Genomic DNA, 22503 nt, shown 5'->3' with positions numbered 1-22503 from the left:
CCAGCAGAAATCCAGTTTGGACTCTAGCACTTTCCCTGCTCACCATGTGCACCTGCGGTGGACCACGTGACGCATCCCGCACCTGTCCTTATAGACAAACCTCAGGTCTGAGTTTACATTACCTGCACACAGGCACACACCCCTGAGTCCAATAGCCACCTCATCTCTAAGTAATGCTTTCCAGAGGTGAGATGGGGGAAAGACTGGACTTACCTTTTCGGTCAGGCTTGAGGTTGCGGTTGACTGGGGGTGGCTGGATCTCACTTCCTCGGCTGGGGCCTCTATGAAGAGGAAGGGATGTGGTTGGGTAGCCAAGTGGGTCAAAGTGATGGGGCCCTGGGCTCATGGGAATGTAGACACTCTGGGAACTGTCCCCTGCTCGTTCCATGGCCAGCAGGGTAGAAGAACCTGGGTTCATGGGCACATAGTTGTCATCAGAGCTGGCACTGTCTGATCGACCCACAACAGACTTTCCTGGCTAAAAAAAAAGAAAAAAAAAGAGTAAAAAACCTGTACCCAGTAAAAAATAAGGTGAGACTGTCCAAGCCGTTCCAGTTGGTTAGCTATACTTTGAAGCTACAAGGGAAACCTTGAGACCAAATAAGGAAGCATGTGGGAATACGGAAGTGAAGTAGGCGAATGCTCTGTTAGTTACTTCTTGTTTACAGCATCTCCCGGGAGCCACCTATAATTTGTGATAAGACTCAAGTACAAAACTCTGTGGATACTCAAGCATGGCATGTGGCTAGGGGGATTCAGGTTCCGGATGCCTGGCTAAGACAGAAAGCAGGAACAGCTCAGGATTCACCAATGGTAAGTCAATCTAGACACTGCCCAGGGCTGTGAAGGATGAAGTCAGCTACACTTCCCTGTGCAGCAGTCACTGGCCCTGGGCTCACCCCAGGCTCCGAGGTCACAGACCTGCACAGTAGCAGAGCAGCCCATACTACAGCCACCCACCAACTCTCAGCACAGCACAGCACGTCTCCCTGCACTGCTTCTGCACTGTCTTTCCAGTGGGCTGAGCCCTGCTCAGCTTGCTTTGAACTTGGACAACCCCCTCCAGAGGTAGCCTGACATCCTCATGTAAGCTGTCATCTGTCACCACTTCTGCTATGTTCCTACTCCGCGTTCCTACTCCAGGGTTGTTGCCTTAGAGGAACCTTCCCTTTGGAGTGTGTCTGCTGAATTGTATTCCAGTCTGTCACAGGGCACATCTGTCACAGAGGAGGGTATCATTTTTACTTGCCAAAAACGTCTCCCTAAGACTTTGGACTGGGACAAGTAGGCGGCAGGTCCTGAGGGAGATCCTATCATTCTTTGGCTGATGTGCTTTTAGTTACATGTGTGGCTTCTTCCCTACCCTGACTGACCCAAGGGGCCCAGGAAAAGATTAACATTCTCACTCACAGACTCGGCACACCAGCTGGCGCTCTCTCCACCTCCTCGTGTTGGGTACTCATAGGTCTCACAGGAAGAAGCTGAGATGAAGGAAGGAAGATGGGTTATATTCAACACGAGATCGCCCCATGTTGACAGGACAGGGCATTCACCCCTCTTGCTCACAAGCTCTGCTCAAGTCTCATGTCTTCTATGCACGTATCTGCAGAGGACCTCCTGACTTCAGCCCTGAGTTCTAATACCTCCCACTTGGCTCACTTTCAGCTCTGGGAATACTTTGGAAATGGCACTTATACTAATTATATATGTTGGCTTTTCTCTCCAGCAGGAGGTGAGCTTTGAAGAGCAGGGACGTGTTGTGCATGCGCTATTCAGTTCCACAGCTCAGGGTGACTGACTGCTCAGACAGCCTGACTGATAGGAGAGTTCTAAACTGGGCGCCTGGCCTCATAGAAACTGGGCGCCTGAGACGCATCTTTGCTGCTGTCACAGCAGGGGGATGAGAAGGCTTTGAAAGATCTAAAGAGAGCTCATTGAACAGAGGGTATTTGCAGAGTTGGAATTTGCCTGTCATAAGTGAGGATAGAACTTAGGGGTTCAAGTGCAAGTTCAGACTCCAATCAGAGCTTTTGCTGATATAAAAATATCCCAAAGATCCCATTTTGTTTTATTTTCTTGAAGTTTGCTGATCTTCTAAGTTTGTTTTTATGCCTTTGGTTTTAGTTTTAAATAAATAAACAGCATGATTTAAACCTCCAAACCCCAAATACCAACATCTCCAAGGCAGAGTCTACTTGGAGTGTGTACTGGCAGCTGGGCGGGGATGAACTACTAAGGAAACTGCACATAAAATGCCTCAACTTGTATCACTGAACTGAATAATTCTTACATTTACCTTGGCTTAGGGGTGGCCAAGGGCTAGCCACACACTGAGAACGCCAGGGTCACCTCCCTGGCCCCTGGTCTCAGAGATTACTGACCTCGGTGGAGTCGGCTATTGTCCATTGCAGGGAGGGTATTGCGCCTGGGGATAGTGGCAGCTACAGATCTGCTATTTTCACTGATTGGAGGTCTTTGCTGAGGGCTGCCCCATCGAGGTGTTTCTGCCTGACTTGGCTTGGGGGGTCGGGGTGGGGGAGCTATGGCTGAGTCTCCAGGAGTGGCCATTGTCATGGCATTGTGGTTCTTGTCCAGTGTGAATGTTCTAGGGATCTGGTAGGCCGAGAGAGGGGTGGTTGGAACATCCATATTGTCCACTAGAAGGTCTCCAAACTCCCGACACAGGGTGTTGCTGGGTGTCTTGAAGGTGTACACATCCTCGGTATCGGTCTCAGACCCTGTGAGGCTGCCCTTGGTGTGGCCGTGGGAAGCCAGGCTCCGGGGGAGGTCGTAAGTACTGTCCTTGAATTCTGTATTGTGTCGGCTTGGCTTGGGAAGGCTATAGAAGCCATGGACCTGGCCGCTGACTCCATTGATACAGTGTCCATTGCCCTGGGCAAGCTTTTGCACGGCTGTGTCGCTCTTCTGCCGGGTGCCCTGAGAGAAGCTGGCACTCCTGGAAGAGAAGAGAGGGACAATGAGAAGAGGACAGAGGGGGCTCAGAGCATCATGCGGCTAGCTGCTGTGGGAACCCGGTGTCAGGCAGACCCGGGTTTACCTAGGTCCTGCCACATAGTAACTGTGTGATCTCTGCACTTCTACTTTGGGCATCTCCAAAACATTGATTAAAAGCACGCTCTGAAGACTCTTTACAAAGTCCGCTCTAGTGTAGCTAGTCTGAATATGCTCCAGCAACGTTAACCTTTGTGAACTCTGACTACTGTGGCCGTCCTTAGCAGGGAACAAGGGTCCTTCCTGGGCCCCAGAGACACAAATAAACCAGTCACCCTGAAGGTCTGCTCACTGTTTGAACTACAACAGGATACATACCTGTGCAATGAGACAGTGGCAAGTTGTGGGAGAAAACAGTAAGTCATTTTCTCTCCGAGTTTTAGTTTTTTCACTTTAAAGTCAGCTCATGGGCATCAATGCTTGCATTTTAGATAACCAGTTTAAACTGAAGCTATAGGCTTATCTTCTACCAGGAATCATGGCTTGAGAGAATCTGGTTCTCCAGAAATCTAAAAGTATGTAGGTAAAATGACTTCCATTTGGGAACTATATTCAGGACAGAAAATGGTATTGTCTTTCTTGTTTTAAATGATGGCTGTGGGAAGTGAGGGAGGCATTAAAGAGGGCAGTCTATGTTGTTCTTAGCCTTGCTGCTGACACTCTCCTGAACATCAGCACGCCGCTCTACCTGATGTAACCAAGTAAGTCTCAATGATACCTACGGGTCCACCTGGGACCAGAGGCTCTGTAAAACTGGGTTCTGAGTAAGTACTTTGGTAAACTGGAGAGTGAGGTTTGAGTAGCGAGGAGCCAGGTCTGCTCTCCTACCTCTATGATGATCCCTTAGAGGATTTCATCTGTGGGGGCAGGACAAGGAACCACCCCTTCAGCAGTAATTCTGTCTTCTGTAGATCAGAGGTATCTTTTAAAACCTAGTAACAAGCTCCTGGAGCTCTTAGCGGAATGAGGTGCAGGCTCACACTCAGACCTGTGCATTTTCCTGGGTGGTGCTTGAACTGAGGGTCACTTGTGGACCAACTGCCTTCCCTTGGCTCCCTCACTGACAACTTGCTATTTATAGATATGGCCACCAGGTGGTGGTAGAAAACAGCACCCAGAACTTAGACAGCTGAAGGGAACCAGGTATGCTGGCCAGGTTTCCGGTAACTTGCGCCATTGGTGTCTAAAGGTACTGTTTCAGTCCCCCACATATTTTTCAGCCCGTCTCCCTAGGTTTTGTGTTCTCTCTCCCTTTCCAGTCAATTCCATACACATAACCAGGCCAACAGCTATGGCCCAGGATAGATGAACAACAGAGCTGGGGCAGGAGAATCAATGGCAGGTATAGTGTTCGTATTTGTCTTTGGTGCTTTTTATTTTATTATTGCTTTTGGATTCCCAACCCCCTGCCGGATGCCCTCCTCTGCTTTGTTCATTTGGTAAACACTTGCTGATGCCCTCCTTTCCATCTAGGCCAGACACAGCAGACACAGAGGTGCTGCCTGCTGTGTGCTTGGAAATCACAGGAGGTGCCATCCCTGCAAGTCACTACAGTCAAGTATAAGTCTGTCAGTGGCTGCATATTAGCCCTGCCTGGGGGGGTGGGGGGGTGGAGTGTCAGGAAGGCTTTTTCACAGACATCACATCTGAGTGAGTCTGGAAAGAGCAGTGGCAAGACAAAATAGAGGCATTCCAATTTGGGGCCAAAGATATCTAACACAACTTGGTAAGTTTAAGGTGTGGTGTGCCACCATGCCCAGCTGACCCTTTCTGCTTAGGAGACAAGGTCTTACTGTGTATCCTGCGCTAACCTCTAATTCCTGATCCTGCCCAAGCCTTCTGGGTGTTGTGATTGAATATGTGATTACATACATCTTGCCACACCAGACTAGAAAGTTTCTAACTTCAACCTGGCAAGTGAAGATTCCTCAACAGTGGCACAAATGGTTTACTCTTACCTCTGAGCATAACTGTTACTTGCTTAATTCTGTTCTCAGAGCAGATATCAATTGTTATTGGTACTCTGACTATTGTTACTCGTCTCTTCTATCAGACTGTGACTTCATTCAGAAAAGAAACCGTGTCATAATTACTCTCCTCTGCATCCAGATTAGTATTTGTCACAAAGGAACTAATAAATGTAGATGGGATGAAAAGCAGGCACACAATTACATAAATCTGTGAATAAAGAAACTGTGGTGCTGCTGTGCTTTTCCTTGAACTTGGTCTAAACATTTTGGTTTAATATACTGAAACCTTTGCTCCTTAGCTTTTATTTTTAATTTTTATTTTGTAGTGTTCAGGACCTTGTACATGATAAGCAAATGTTATACCCAGAGCCATATCCCTGGGCAAAACCTTTCTCTTTAGAATCCATTAAGTTCTATCCTAGGTTTCCTTTGCCCCAGAATCGTCCACTGTAGACAACAGAATTACTTACTCATTCCCAAACACTGCCTTCTCGTCTATGCTTCAGCCCTGGTATCACACACTTCTCTTGGGAATGGTTTCTAATGCAACATAAAGCTTTTTCTTCACAAAGGCACAGCTGGTTCCCTGCTCCCACTTTCACCACGATCCCTTCTCTGTCTGCATCCACAGTACTTTGGGCTTCTCTCATAACACTTAACCTACACTGCCATGTGTTCATTATCTGGGCCTACATCTTTCCACTTTTAAAAAACAAGCATGTACTCTTGAAGGCAATGGCCTTGTAGATTGCAGATAATAATGAAGCAGAGTGGTGGTAGGGAGATTGATCATTGCTTCACCAGGCAATCATAGTAGAATAAAATAACCTCCTTGTTCTGTATTCCTACTCCAATATGAGAGAGTATTCTCTTTAGGTAAGAATCAACAGGAAGAAAAACAAGTACTCAGAAGTCCTATGGCCAGCCTTTCCTACTTTCATGTAACTCTTAATTGAGGACTGCTACCATGACATCTTAAGATGTTTCTGTGGATAGATGCCAAGAATTGATAAATTTGGTGAAGCCTCTCTTGCCCATTCCTAGTTGCTGACTGCTGCAGGAGTTAAACGGCAAACGGGCTAGCACACTCTTTTTGTGTTTATGCTTTGGTATTAATATCTCTTTGACTTTTAGAAAAAGTTTCTTATTTTTTCTAGCCACATAATCTCACATTTTAAAAATACACTTTTATATAATCTCATGACTCATCCTGTACTATGATTTTGCTTTTTTTTTCCTACTCTATTAGAATCTAAGTATATTAATGATGGAAGGAATAGTTTGATTTTTTTAAATGAGTATTTCTTTCTCTTTTTCTCTCTCTGGTTTTTTGAGATAAGGTTTCTCTATATAATCCTAGCTATCCTGGAAATTACTTTATAGACCAGGCTAGCCATGAACGCAGGGGTCCTCCTGTCTTTGTAGCCTGAGTGCTAGGATTAAAGCCATGTGCCACCACTCCTGGCTTGAGTATATTTCTCATTTAAGGGAAAATAATATATAAATACTTATAGCTTAACTACCATTTATCATCTTAATGACTGTCATTGGCAATTGTAAGAAATCACTTGGGCCATCTTCTAGTACCAATCTCAAATAAGCCCCTTTGTGACACATAGAAAATTATGTGCCACAGTCTTTAAAAAATAAGGTGATCATTGGGGATGGAGATGTAGCTCAATTGGTAAAGTGCCTGCTGCCCACATATGCCTGTTTGCATTCAGCAGGAAGATGCTGGAGGATCCGGATTTCAGGCTGATCCTTGGCTACATAGTAAGTTCTCGACCAGCCTGGGATATGTGACATCTTGCTGAGAAAGGAGAGAAATGAAGGAAGAGAGAGAAGGGGAGGATCAACTAATCAATTTGTATCTGGAACCCTTCTGGCTACAATTATGAGCACACCTTTTCTACGTAATGAGAGGGCAATGTTGCACCTATGAAGCTAAATAAAATGCAAGATTATTTATGATGCAGTTGGTTAATCAAAGCAACTGGGTGAAGGAGTAAAGAATTCCTTGGAAAATATCTTGGGAACTCACCAACATGCTGACTTTACCTACACACACCATTTTCCTCTAGAATATTGCTGCTGGGCCAGTGATACTGGAATCTTATCACTTGAAATTTATCCCTTCAGATTTCAACAGAATTATAGCTTCTCTGGGTATGTGACCTGCCTCAATGTATCACCTCCAACAGGTTTAAAAGCATCATTTGAAACAAGACAGACACAAGCTAGAGTCTGTAGCATTGCCCCAAAGACTAGTGGGCAAAAATAAATCTAGTGAAGACAAAAGAGTTCTGTCTTAACACAACAGTTCAAAACAATTTCCTTGGCAATATACACTGTTTTGAACAGTTACCTATTTTAGCTCAGTAGAAGACCTGGATTTTGAAAACTTGTTATTTTAGCGAAAACATATATTGCCTAGTAGTTGAAAGAAGAATAGATGCTATTACTACAGGAAAGAGTAATAAATAATGTGTACTTTTATTCCCAGAAGATGCCAAACTTACTTTAGCTTTATGCACCTTACAAATAAAAATGGCGGGGGTGGGGATAGATATAAATTGGCATTACTGCCTTAGTAATTTATTTATTATTCTCTTCTCACAGCCCTGACCCAACAATAAGAATTTGGTGATCATGTGAGCCAAGAAATGTAAAAGTGTTTTAAAATTGCAAACATGATTCCTTTTTCTCTGAAGCAGCTAGCATGTCATACCATACTAGTATGTGCCAGACTATGACGCGACGAAAGTCTGCCTACATCCTGACCACATTCTACATAGTCAGACATCGGAGAGCAACCAGAACTGATTTTTCTCTTGGAGACAAAGTTTGGTTGTGCAGCTGAAGCTGGCCATAAACTTGTAATCTTCATGCCTCAGCCCCTAAGTCCTGGAATCATAGGCATATTCCACTGTGCTTGATGTCCCTGAGGCATTAATTTCCATTTCCTAAATGACTGGACATCTGTGCTTATATTATTGGACTTTCCTATAAATCTTTATTGTTTTATAAATGAACTATATCTGTTCAAAAATTTTGCTCATCAGGAAAAAAAAATGGGTTGTGTTGGGTATGTCATACGCCTATAACTTCACATTAGAAGTTGAGGCAGAAGGATGCCAAGTTCAAGGAAAGTTTGGTCTACAAAGTGAGACACTTTCTGGAAAAGACCCTTTTTGGACACAAGGTCTTTTTATGTAGCCCTAGCTGTCCTTGAACTCTCAGTGTAGACCACACTGGCCTCTCTGTTTATTTTAAATAATTTATTTTAAATAATGTATGGACTCCAATTTGTGTTGTCCATTTACTTCTGAACCAGGAGTCACACCTTTCAGAAAAGTCTTCCTCCCAGCTCCCAGCTGTCCTTCTGGGGGAGGCGCTCCTGAACTCCTCCCACTTCATGCTAGAAGGTGATTGGCTTGACCTTGTACAGGTTTTATGCAGGCAACCTGAGCTGCTGTAAATTCAGAAATACAGCCACCCTGTTATGTCCAGAACATGTTGTTTTGCTCTGGTGCTTCTGATCTCTGACTCTTACCCTCCTCTGAGATGATTCCAGAGCCTTACTTGTTCTTTTTAGACAGGGCCTGTGTAAGCCTGGCCCAGGCAGGCCCAGACTTGCTAAGAAGACCCAGCTGCCCTGAAATGTGTAACGATCCTCTGGCAGTTGCTGAGATTATAGGTGTACATACCCATACCCTGCCCATTTTCTATCTGGTTTTTCAAGGCAGGGTTTCTCTGTGTCCTAGCTGTCCTGAACTCACTTTGTAGACCAGGCTGGCCTCGAACTCACAGAGATCTGCCTGCCTCTGGCCTCCTAAGTGCTGGGATTAAGGTGTGCACCCCAAAGCCTGGCCAATAGTTTTACTTTTGACAAAGAATGCTTCATTGTTTTATTTTTTCCCTTTTGTACTTTTTCTCTTCTGATTTTTGTATTCAATATAAAAACCTTTTTCTATGTAATGTCAGAAATGCTTTCTTATTGAACTTTCAGAGAATAGAAATAGCAGTAACTTTTGTAATTAGGGCTCTTAAAAGTTTGAATTAATTCTTGAGTGGTGTGATATGAGTAAGGGCTTATGGAAGTTTAAAAATTGTTCCTATCTGCTATTCTAGCATCATTTGTTAAAAAGCTTTCCTTTCTCTACTGGCACCTTTGTCATAAAACATACAGAAAGTTCCCAACTGATGACAGTTTGACTTGAAAGGTTTTTTTTTTAATTTTATTGTGATGCAAAGCAATACGTATTTAGTGCTGTATATTGACACTGGGACTTCTCCTCAGCGACTGATAAAGTGGCACAATATTTCTTGTAGTGTTAGGCTTCAGATGAAGCCATACAATCAGCATAGTAAACAGACAATACTGTACAGTACACTGTGCTGCAAAGCTATAATATTTGATAGGTTAGGTATATAAAATGCATTTAGTATATTCAACTTACATCCAACTGTCTATCTTGCATTTTCCTGGACTCACACTTCAGTGATTATACTTATCTCTTTTTTATTTTTTAAATTTTTTATTCACTTTACATCCCTGTTGTAGCCCCACCCCTCCTCCGCTCCCAGTTATACTTATCTCTTAACCAAAACGACATCCAATAGATTACCAATGTTTGGTAGGAAGTCTTGAAACAAGGTAGTTTAAATGCTTCATTGTTGTCCTTTTAAGAGATTACCATGGATTGTTTAAATTGTTTTTATTTTCACAATAATTTAAGACTAGTCTAACAGTATCTATGTAAAAGCTTATTGGGAGTTTTATTTGCATTGTGTTGAACCTATTGATCAACTTTGAAGAACTGTTATTTTACTACTATTTGACTTTCTAATTAATAACTACAGTATTTTTCTTTTCCTTTTTAGGCCTTTCATTTCTCTCACTAATGTCTTCACAATATAAAATGCACAGAACAAGCAAAACCAAGGCTACCAGGCTCCTCTAAAAGATCATAACTCTTTTATTACCAAGTCTAAAGAGTGAAATGGGTAAAATGCCAAGCGAATACAAAATTTACCTGTAAAAATACTCAGTGACTTAAAAATGACACAAACAAGCAGATGCATGAAGTATGGAGTTCAATTCAAATTCCAGAGGCTTCTCAGGAAATGCAAACTGAAGCAGGCAGCATGAATGCAGCGATACAGACAATCAGTAGCAAGCATCACCAAGAGACTCAGCCAAGCAGAAAAGAGAAGTCGGAGATGGAGGACATGATCAAAGAAATAAACACTCAGAATTAATACAGGATAAATATATAAATAAGCAACATCCAAGAACTCTGGGATGTGATCAAGAGACCAAATCTAAGACTCCATGGGGAAAAACTAAGGTAAAGAAAACCTATTCAGTGAAATTATAGCTGAAAAAATTGCAAATTTATGGAAAGAAATGGACATCCAAGGATAAGAACCATTCAGAACCCTAAATGGATCTGCCCAGAGAAGAAATTCCCCCAGTGCATCATAGCTACGATGCAAAAATATGCAAAACAAAGAAGCACTATTAAAAGCTATATAAGAAAAATCCCAACTCAAAAGAGCAAACACATAAGAATAACATTATACTTTTAAAGAGAAACCCTAACACCCAAGAAAGCATGGAATGATATATTTCAAGTCTTCAAAGTGAATAACTGTCAACCAAAATTGCTATATCTACAACAGTTTAATTTTAAATCCACAGAGAAATCAAGGTATTTCAAGACAGCCAGAGGCTAAAGCAATTCATGATCACTGAACCAGCACTGAAGAGGATAACTGAATGGGTCTTAAACACAGAGGGAAAAGAAAGACAATATAGTTTATGAGACCATATGAAACAACAAAGTTCATGAGATGAATAGAAGAACAAAGGCAATTTAGGAAAAAACCATGTCTCCCTCAGTAAACTAGTCAAACCCTAACACAAATGGGAGAAAGACAATAACAAACAATAACCCAGCCAAAGATTAGAAAAACAAGAAACAAAACTGAAGCACCCTTCTTCATAATAATGTAAATGACCTTAATTCCACAATCAAAGGCTGGCTGACTACATTAAAAAGAACATCGAGGGCAAAGGGAGATGGCTATGTGGATGCAGTTCTTGCTGCACAAACATGACAACTTGAGTTTGGATTCCCAGGACCTACAAGATATGGGACACGGTAAGATGAATCTATAACTTCAACTCTCCTACAGTGAAATAGGAGGTATAGACAGGAGAATGCCCAGAAGCTCTTGGGCCAGCTCATATAGTATATACATGCAGTGGTAAACAACAAGAGACCCTATGCCAAACAAAGTAGAAGGAGAAATCTACATCTGAAGTTGTCCTGTGAATCCCCACCCCCCAACCAAAAAGACAAAGAATAAGGAACAAGATACAACTCTATATTGTCTCAAGAAATACAACTTACTGTCAAAGACAAAACTGAGTGAAAGGATTCTGTTACAAAGCAAATGGAAGCTGAAAACAAGTCAGCTTGGCTATTCTGATACATGAGTGAGTGGAATTCATGCAAAGAGGATGGACATCAGAAGAAAAAGAAAATAGGAAACAACCTCGGAACCTGCTACAGAGGGCCTCTGAAAGCCAGAAGAAAACAGGAAACAACCTGGAAACCTGCCACAGAGGGCCTCTGAAAGCTTCTGCAGTATAGACTGTCAAAGCAGATGCTGAGCCTGATGGCCAACTGATGGGCAGAGTGAATGGAATTCTATGTAAGAAGTGGGAAATAGTAAGAGCTGGAGGGGTCACGAACTCCACAAGGAGAGCAACAGAACAAGATAATTTGAACACAGGGAACTTCCCAGAAAATCATACTCCAGCCAAGAAGTATTCGAGGAGATGACCTGGAACCCCTGCACAGGTGTAGCCCATGGCAGTTCAGTGTCCAAGTGGTTTACATAGTAATGGGAAGAGGGACTGCCTCTGACATAATCTGATTGGCCTGCTCGTTGATCACTTCCCCCTGAGGGGGGAGCAGCCTTACCAGGCCACAGTAAAGGACAATGCAGCCACTTTTGATGAGAACTGATAGACTAAGATCAGAAAGAAGAGGAGAACCTCCCCTATCAGTGGACTTGGGGAGTGGAATGCATCCAGAAAGGGGAGGGAGGGAGGGTGGGATCGGGAGGGGAGGAGGGAGGGGCTTATGGGGGGATACAAAATGAATAAAGTGTAATTAATAAAAAATTAAAAAAAAATGAATCAGAAGACTAAAGAAAGTAACTGTATTAATAAAGGGAGCAATCCACCACAAAGATATAACAACTGAAATACACAGGCACTGACTGGTTGGGGTGCTCAGTGTTATAAGCCAATACAACTGGACCTAGAAGGACACACAGGTCCTTCTAATATTTTAGTAGAGGATAGATTCAATTCCCAACTCCAGTCTACATAGTGAGTTCCATGCCAGCCTAGGCTACAGAGTGAGACCCTGTCTAAAAACAAAAACAAAGAAAGTAAAAGAAAGAAAACTATATATACTAGGCTGGGCATGGTGGTTCATTCTTTCAATCCCAGCATTTCAGAGGTGGAAGCAGGATTGGAGTTTAAAAACTGTTTTGGCTATATAGCAAAGTTGAGGTCTGTCTGGTCTATGTGAGACACTGATCTCTGAAAAACTGAGCAAAATCTGTATCACCAAACTGGAAAAATCTGCAACAAATGGATAAATGTTTAGACATATATAACTTACCAAAATAAAATGAAACTGATATAGATACTTTAAACCAATCTGTAACAAGCCATCAGATTGGAGCAGTGATAAACAGTCTCCCAACAAAAGCAATGCCAATTTTACCAAATCTTTAAAGAAGAGCTGACACCAGTGCTCCTTGAGCTAGTCTATGAAACAGAAGGGGAAAGGGCACAACCAAGCTTATTTATGAAGCCTGTATTAACCTGATACTAAAGCCAGAAAACACAACAAAAACTGACTGATTTCTCTGATGAACATAGATGCAAACATTCTCAATAAAATACTTGCACATCAAATTCAACACCACATTAAAATAATCATGACCAGGTTGGTTTCATTTCAGAGATGCAAGGATGTCCCAACATACCAAATCAATAAATTTCATATAAATCACAATATAACCTCAACAGATGCAAGAAAAGTCCTTAGACAAAACTCAGTACCCCTTCATGGTAAAACCCTGATATAGATAGCTTCACAATGAAAAATTAAAAGAAAGAAACAGTAAAACACAGTAACAGCACCAACTCCACAATAAAAGGAACTAACTAACAACCATTGGTCACTATTATCTACCAACATCAATGGACTCAACTTTCCAATAAAAAGACACAGACTAACAGAATGGTTGCAGAAACAGGATCCAACATTCTGCTACATCCAAGAAACATACCTCTGCAACAAAGATAAACACTACCTCAGAATAAAGGGCTGGAAAAAATGTTTTTTCAGGCAAATGGACCCAGAAAACAAGCTGGGGTAGCTATCCTAATAACTAATAAAATAGACTTTCAACCAAAATTAGTCAAAATAAGATGAGGAGGGGCACTTCATTCTCATTAAGAGAAAAATCCACCAGGAGGACATCACAATTCTGAACATCTATGCCCCAAATACAAGAACACCTACATTTGTAAATGAAACATTATTAAAGCTTAAATCACACATCGCTCCCAACACCTTAATAGTGGGAGACTTCAACCCTCCACTCACACCAAAGGACAGATCATCTAGACAGAAGCTAAATAGAGAAATAAAGGCACTTACAGAAGTCCTAAATCAAATGGATCTAATAGATGTCTACAGAACTTTTCACCCAAATTCACAAAAGTATACCTTCTTTTCAGCACTTCATGGAACCTTCTTCAACACAGACCATATAGTTGGTCACAAAGCAAGCCTCAACAGATACAAGAAGATTGAAATAATTCCTTGTATCCTATCTGACCACCATGGACTAAAGCTGAACCTCAACAACAACAGAAACAGCAAAAAGCCTACATACACACGGAAACTGAACAACTCACTACTCAATGACAACTGGGTTAGGGAAGAAATAAAGAAAGAAATTAAAGACTTCCTACAATTCAATGAAAATGAAGGCACAACATACCCAAACTTATGGGACACAATGAAAGCAGTGCTAAGAGGAAAATTCATAGCACTAAGTGACTTTAAGACGAAATTTGAAACATCTCATACAAGCAACTTAATGGCTCACCTGAAAACCCTGGGGTGGGGGTGGGGGAAGAAGCAGAAACACCCAAGAGGAGTTGACGGCTGGAAATAATCAAACTCAGGGCTGAAATCAATAAATTAGAAACAAATAAAACAATTCAAAGAATCAATGAAACCAAGAGCTGATTCTTTGAGAAAATCAACAAGACAGACAAACCCTTAGCCAAACTAACAAAAAGGCAGAGAGAAACTATCTAAATCAGCAAAATCAGAAACGAAAAGGGGGACATAACAACAGATACTGAGGAAACCCAAGCAATCATTAGGTCTTACTACAAAAGCCTACACACCACAAAATTTGAAAATCTAAATGAAATGGACAATTTTCTTGATAGATTCCATTTACCAAAATTAAATCAAGAACAGATAAATAAATTGAATAGTCCTATATCCCCCAAGGAAATAGACACAGTCATCAAAAGTCTCCCTTCCAAAAAAAGCCCAGGGCCAGACGGTTTCAGCACAGAATTCTACCAGACCTTCAAAGAAGAGCTAACCCCAATTCTCTTCAAACTATTCCATAAAATAGAAACAGAAGGAACATTACCAAACTCATTCTATGAAGCCACAGTCACTTTGAAACCTAAACCACACAAAGACCCAACCAAAAAAAGAGAATTTCAGACCTATCTCTCTTATGAACACTGATGCAAAAATACTCAATAAAATACTTGCAAACCGAATCCAAAAACACATCACAGATATCATCCATCATGACCAATTAGGCTTCATCCCACGCATGCAGGGTGGTTCAATATACGAAAATCCATCAATGTAATCCACCATATTCACAAACTGAAGGAGAAAAACCACATGATCATCTCCTTAGATGCCAAAAAAGCATTTGACAAAATCCAACACCCACTGATGTTTAAAGTCTTGGGATAAAGATCAGGGATCTTTAAAGATTTTTTTAAATCTTTAAAAATCAGGGATTTTTTTGTTTAAAGATTGTTTAAAGATCAGGGATACAAGGCACATACCTAAATATAGTAAAGACAATACACAGCAAGCCTATAGCCAACATCAAACTAAGTGGAGAGAAACTTAAATGAATCCCACTGAAATCAGGGACAAGACAAGGCTGTCCACTCTTTCCATATCTCTTTAACATAGTACTTGAAGTCCTAGCTAGAGCAATAAGACAACTAAAGGAGATCAAGGGGGATACAAATAGGAAAGGAAGAAGTCAAAGTATCACTATTTGCAGATGATATGATAGTATACATGAACAACCCCCAAAATTCAACCAGAGAACTCCTTCAGCTGATAAACACCTTCAGCAAACTGGCTGGATAAAAAATTAACTAAAAAAAAAAAAAAAAAAATCAGAAGCCCTCCCGTATACAAAAGACAAAAATGGTTGAGAAAGAAATTGGGGAAACGACACTCTTCACAATAGCCACTAATAACATAAAGTACCCTGGTGGTGACTCTAACCAAGCAAGTGAAAGACTTGTTCAATAAAAACTTCAAGTCTCTGAAGAAAGAAACTGAAGAAGGTATCAGAAGATGGAAAGATCTCCTGTGTTCATGGATCGGTAGGATTAGCATAGTGAAAATGGCCATCCTGCCAAAATCAATCTACAGATTCAATGCAATTCCCATCAAAATACCAACACAATTCTTTACAGACCTTGAAAGAAAAATTTTCAACTTCAGATGGAAAAACAAAAAACCCACAGTTGCCAAAATGATCCTGTACAACAATAGATCTTCTGGAGGTATCTCCATCCCTGATCTCAAGCTGTACTACAAAGCAAGAGTAATAAAAAACTGCACGGTACTGGCATCGAATCAAAATGGTGGATCGACAGAATCGAATAGAAGACCCAGAAATAAACCTACACACCTACGGATACTTGATTTTTGACAAAGAAGCCAAAACCATACAATGGAAAAAAAGACAGTATCTTCAACAAATGGTGCTAGTCTAACTAGACATCTACATGTAGAAAAATGCAAATAGATCCATACTTATCACCCTGAACAAAACTAAAGCCACAGTAGATAAAAAAACCTCAACATAAAACCAGACACACTAAATCAGAAGAATAAGTGGGGAAGAGTCTTGAACTCATTGGCACAGGAGACAGCTTCCTAAACAGAACACCAACAGCACAGGCTCTAAGAGCAACATTCCATAAATGGGACTTCGTGAAACTGAAAAGTTTCTGTAAAGCAAAGGACATTGTCGTCAGAAGAAAACGACAGCCTACAGACTGGGAAAGGATCTTCACTTTTTGACAGAGGGCTATATTTGACAGAGGGCTAATATCCAGAATATATAAAGAACTAAAGAGGTAAAAAGCAACAAATCACGTAATCCAATTAAAACATGGGGGACCGAGCTAAACAGAATTCTCAATAGAGGAATACAGAATGGCAGAGAAACACTTAAAGAAATGTTCAACGTCCTTAGTCATCAGAGAAATGCAAATGAAAATGACCCTGAGATTTCATCTTACACCCAGCAGAATGACTAAGATCAAAAACTCAAGTGACAATACATGCTGGAGAGGTTGTGGAGAAAGGCGAACCCTCCTCCATTGCTGGTGGGAATGTAAACTTGTATAACCACTTTGTAAATCAATCTGGCACTTTCTCAGACAATTAGGGATAGTGCTACCTCAAGATCCAGCTATACCACTCCTAGGCATAAATCCAAAATATGCTCAAGTACGTAACAAGCACATTTGCTCAACCATGTTCATAGCAGCTTTATTCATAATAGCCAGAACCTGGAAACAACCCAGATGTCCCTCAACTGAGGAATGGATACAGAAATTGTGGTACATGTACACAATGGAATACTAGTCAGCAATTAAAAACAAGGAAATCATGAAATATTCAGGCAGATGGTGGGATCTAGAAAAGATCATCCTGAGTGAGGTATCCCAGAAGCAGAAAGACACACACAGTATATACTCACTTATAAGTGGATATTAGACATATAATATAGGGTAAACATACTAAAATCTGTACACCTAAAGAAGCTAAGCAAGAAGGAGGACCCTGGGTAAGATGATGAATCCTCACTCAGAAAGACAAATGGGATGGACACTGGAAGAGGGAGAAAACAGGGAACAGGACAGGAGCCTACCACAGAGGGACTCTGAAAGACTCTACTCTGCAGGGTATCAAAGCAGATGCTGAGACTCATAACCAAACTTTGGGCAGAGTGCAGGGAATCTTATGAAAGAAAGGGGAGATAGTAAGACCTGGAGGGGACAGGAGCTCCACAAGGAGAGCAATGGAACCAAAAAATTAGGCACAGTGGTCTTTTCTGAGACTGATACTCTAAACAAGGACCATGCTTGGAGATTACCTAGAACCCCTGCTCAGATGTAGCCCAGGGCAGCTCATTCTCCAAGTGGGTTCCCTCTGACATGAACTCAGTGGCTCTTTGATTAGCTCCCCTGCCCCTCCCGAGGAAGGAGCAGCCTTGCCAGGGCACAAAGGAGGATAATGCAGCCAGTCCTGAGAATTGATAGTCTAGGGTCAGATGGAAGGGGAGGAGGACCTCCCCTAAAAGTGGACTTGGGAGAGGGGCATGGGAGGAGATAAGAAAAAGAGGAAGGCTGAGACTGGGAAGGAATTAAGGAGGGGGCTACAGCTGGGATACAAAGTGGTAATTAACATAAAAATAAAAATTATAAGAAAGAAAAGCCTAAAAAAAAAAAATCAACATTCAAAATACCATACCTTTCCTATACATTAAAATTAACTTCTAAGAATGTAGTCACATTCACAGTAACAACAAAAAAACAAACAATCCAGATAAGAAATGAAACTAAGGGCAGCAGCAACGACAGTGCACGGCTGCCATGACAAACCCCGAGAGCCACTCCTAATGTCAGACAAACATGAATGTGAAATGGAGATACCCACTTTGTCTCCTCATTCCCGACCTCAGAAGGATTTTTTTTTTTTTTTGGTCCAAGGACAGCTCTGAGCATGCTCAGCATACCTGCTTGAAGTAAAAAACAGCCACTGACCAAGGAGTAAGGGGAGTCCTGAGTGAAAAGTGGGATGGGGACTGATGCCCAGGAGAGGCTGGACTATGTCCTGAGTGGGCCTGATGCACAGGACTTTGTAACTGCATTGTCTGTTCTGAAATGGCTGCCTCCCATTGTCTCAGTTGCTCAACATTTCTCCAGAGACAGAACCTCACTTGTTTCCTCAGAAACCCACACTATGGCAGCCTTATTTATGCAGAGGGTCACGGTGATACACCACTAGTGAGAACTCATAGTCCAACGGTACCCTGATAGGCAACTGGAACCAGGAAAGACAGAACCGGAAGAAGACTGCAAACCCTGCACCCTTCCCAGCTTGACCACTATTTCGAAACAACATACAATGCAAGCCACAACAGCAAAAAGATTCTTTTAATCCATAGATTTAAGTGAGGTTCTCACTGGTTCCCTAGATAATATTCTGAGCTGGATCCTCTTCACAGAGGAGCCATAGAAAAGCCAACTTAGTAATTCAAAGTCTCAAACCAGGCATCACTCTGGGTATGTACATGATCCAAACCAACTCCAGGGTCCAGGAATCTAAGAAAAAGAAACTTTATTTTATAGAATAGAATATAGAAAGGAATACATTCTAAGCAGAACTGAAGTTTAGCTCACTAAAACATGACTTATTTCTAAATAAGCAAGGCAGAACACACAGACAATAAGACAAACACAAATGAATAAATGTCACTGAGGAAGCAAAAGACCTCCATAATAAAAACCTTAATGGAGAATGAAGTTGAAGACAACACTTGAAGATGGGAAGACATCTCATACTCATGGATTAGCAGAATTAATGAAATGAGAATGGCTACATCTACAGATTTACTGCAATTCCCATCAAAACTTAAATGATATTCTTCGCACACCTAGACAAAGCAATTCTAAAATTTACATAGAAACACCAAAGCAATCCTAATCCGAGTGGACATCCTTGTGTTATTCTTGAAGTTAGAGGATTGTTTCAGCTTTTTCCCAATGAGCATAATGTTGACTCTGAGTCTGTCCTAAGTAGCTTTTACTATACTATCAAATAAACCCTCTGTTCTTAATTTGTTCAGCCTTTTATCAGAAAGTTTCTGAATTTTATGCAATATGTTTCTATTGAGATGACATGATTTTACCTTTCATTTTGCTGATGTTGTGTGCTGTTTATTGATTCGTCAACCATCCCTACCTCTGCATCTTTGGAATGAAATCATTTTGCTCCAGGTGAATAGAGTGATCTTTGTAAAAATTTATTATACTCGTTCGGCTACTTACTTGGTGTGTGAGTATGTGTGTTTATATATGGGCTTGGGAATGGGTACGCCACAGCATGTGTGTGGAGGTCACAGGACAATTTGCAGGAGTTGTTTTTCTCTTTCTATTATGTGCACACACACATAATGGTGAATGATCTTTTTGATGTGCTACTGAATTTTATTTGCTGGTATTTTGTGGAGAAAGTATTATATTTAAGTTCATCAAAGACACTGATCCACAGTTTTATTTCTTTTTCTTTCTTGGTTATGTTTGACTCTGGTAGCAGGGTAACTGGACTCATAGAATAAATGTGGAAGGGTCCCTTACTTTAGGATCCTTGGCATGACTGGAGAAGAATCGGCATTAATTCATGATTTCATAAAATTATGAAAAAAAGTTTTCATAAAATTCAGCAGTGAATCCACTTGGTTCTAGTTTTTCTTCTTGACAATATTGATCCTCTTCATTTGTATGGTATTTATTATCATAGCTTCCATTTCAACACTAATTTTATTTGCATCTTTTCTTTTTTTTTTCTCCTAAAGCACTGTTAATTTTACTTAGCTTTTCAAAGCCCAATTCTTTGTTTCATGATTCTCTGTGGCTTTTTTCTTTTAGCTTGTGTTACAGGTCTGATGTGAAACCGCTCTATAGGCTTTTGTGTTTTAACACTTTGTTACTAATGGTGATGCTGTTTTGGAAGTGTATGGGTCCCAACTGGAGGAAGGAGATTAGGGGGCAGAGAACAGGCCGTGAATGTTATGAAATCTACCTCTGGCTCCATCAGCTTGCTTCCTGATCGACTGAGATTTGAACAAGTTATGTCATACACACCCACAGCTGAGGACAGGGCTGCCCACTACCATGCCTTCCCTGCCATCACGGATTATGGCCTTAGAACTTTTCAGAGCTTTGGGTTTTACATTTTATATTTGAGACTTTGTCTGTAATTGTGATTTGTACTCATAGAGGCAATAGTTTGATGGAGTTTGTGTTCTTAGTGGAACTGGAATTCCCGAAATGTCTTTCAGAATTTCTGCATTGCTTCTAAAAGTCATTGTTTTCTCTAGTATGCATTAAAAAAAAAACCCCACACATTGACCATTTAAAGCCTTTTTGGGCTGGCTCCCAAATCTACATTTATTTTGGGCTGTTCCTATATACGGAATTTTTGCTATGGTTCAACATTTTTACAGCTTCTTCCCAAATCTAACTACATGGTGAATGCCTCAGGCCACATGTTATAGGGACTTCACAGGCAAAGTGAGAGACATTGAATCTTTCTTTCAGTTAAATATTCTTTTAAATTTCTTCTTATTGCTATTAATATTAGATAATCTGCAGCAGGGTTTTGTTACATAGTGCAGAGTGACCTTGAATTTGCCATGAAGCACTCCGGCCTTGATCATGCTGGCAGTGTTACCATGTGCAGATTGCTCAAGTATTTATTTTCCAAATATGATTTGCCCTATAACTTCAAAGAGCAGCAACACATTAATTTAAAAATGTACAGTCCAAGAAAAAAAATCCAAATTCTATGAGAGAGAAATTAAAAAAAAAAAAGACTACAATAGTAATTAAGGAAGAAGTGAATTCTGGCCAGGAAGACTAACAGGCTTCCAGAGGAGCCAGTGGGAATAGGAATACTCTAATTCCAGCACAGATATTTATGAATTTGTTCTTGAATGCTTTAGCAGTTCATGGAAGTGGAAGTCTGGGGGAATGCTAATATTTTATAAAGTGTTCTACTTAAAGTGTGATCTGCAGACAAGCTGCACTGGGCAGTATCTTGTGTTTATCAGAAACCAGGCTCTCAGGACCCTGCACAGGCATGCTGAACCAGAAAGATCATTTCAGTAAGATCTACAGGTATTTAAAAATGCTAATAGTAGGTACTTAAGTCTCCACTGAAATTATCAATTTGTGATCTTTCATTCTGGGCTCCCAAATAATTATACATGCCCTAGAAAAGGATACATTTTACAGGCAAATGAGTGTCTAAGTACTAGATAGTTTGTATTTTATGACCATTACTGAGCTTCTGCATTAGCTAGTCTCATCCTGCGGATAAGGGAACTGAAGGTCAATGTGGTTAAATAGGTGGCCTAAGATCACAAAGAAAGCAGCAGCATATGGCTGGTTCTGAAACCTGTAACATTCTTTTCAGTTTACCACCCTGTCTATCTCTCACCTGTAATTCAGGAGAAGCAAGTGCTACTTATAGGTTTATCAATCACTAGTTCAGTGGTCTGAGCTACTTCACTCTATCTTTTTAGAACTTAGCTTTTATCTTTAAGTTGGCAGAAGACAAACTAGTAAAAGTTCACAAATGACTGAGTATTGGGAGCCTCTCTTACGTGGTGGTGACTCAGGTAAACAGCAGCTGAGTGTTATGATGTAGAGTATATTACAGAACTGAGACAATCAGAGTCTAGCCCTAATCCCACTATATATTAACTGTATGCCTCAGCTTTGTCACAATAAGACAGAAGTAAGTTATCCACATTATCTGTCTCTCAGTGTGTTTTACTGGTTCAAGTAACTTCATGAAAACATTTCTACACATCAGAAGTGTTAATAGTAATACTTTTGTTTGAATGCATGTGTCTTATTACTGTTCTTCTGCAACTCTTACAAAAGAAATAATTTAATTGGGAGCTTGCTTACAGTTTTAGAGGGTTGGTCCATAATCACCATGGCAGGAAGCAGATAAGCATGGTGATGGAACAGTAGCTGAGAGCTTTACATCCTAATCCAGACAGCAGGCAGAGAGAGAGACACAGAGACAGAGAGAGACAGAGAAAGAGAGGTTCTGGATTGGGCTTTTAAAAACTCAAAGCCCATCCACAATGACAAACCACCTCCAGCAAGGCTACACCTACGCCACTAAGGCCACACCCCCTAATCCTTCCCAAGCAGTTCCACCAACTGTGGACCAAACATGTGACCATATTGGGGCCATTTTCATTCAAACCACCACTGTGTGTGTGTGTGTGTGTGTGTGTGTGTGTGTGTGTGTGTGTGTGT

At 41.0% G+C, this 22503-nt stretch overlaps 1 protein-coding gene across 1 annotated transcript in view; it reads right to left on the bottom strand.

The window, feature by feature from the left end:
- Nucleotides 1-22503, bottom strand: part of Gab2 (GRB2 associated binding protein 2) — a 60048-nt gene that overhangs the window by 6243 nt on the left and 31302 nt on the right. The window contains exons 3-5 of the mRNA XM_055623312.1: nt 2382-2956; nt 1411-1481; nt 214-478 (exon numbers count right to left, since the gene is read on the bottom strand). Coding sequence (XP_055479287.1) covers nt 214-478; nt 1411-1481; nt 2382-2956 — 911 coding nt within the window. The remainder of the gene's footprint in view (nt 1-213; nt 479-1410; nt 1482-2381; nt 2957-22503) is intronic.

This window comes from Psammomys obesus, unplaced genomic scaffold (genome assembly GCF_907164565.1).
Source record: "Psammomys obesus unplaced genomic scaffold, mPsaObe1.curated_primary_1811, whole genome shotgun sequence".
In the NCBI taxonomy this organism is placed as follows: domain Eukaryota; kingdom Metazoa; phylum Chordata; class Mammalia; order Rodentia; family Muridae; genus Psammomys; species Psammomys obesus.
This window is presented reverse-complemented; position numbering and strand designations above follow the sequence as displayed.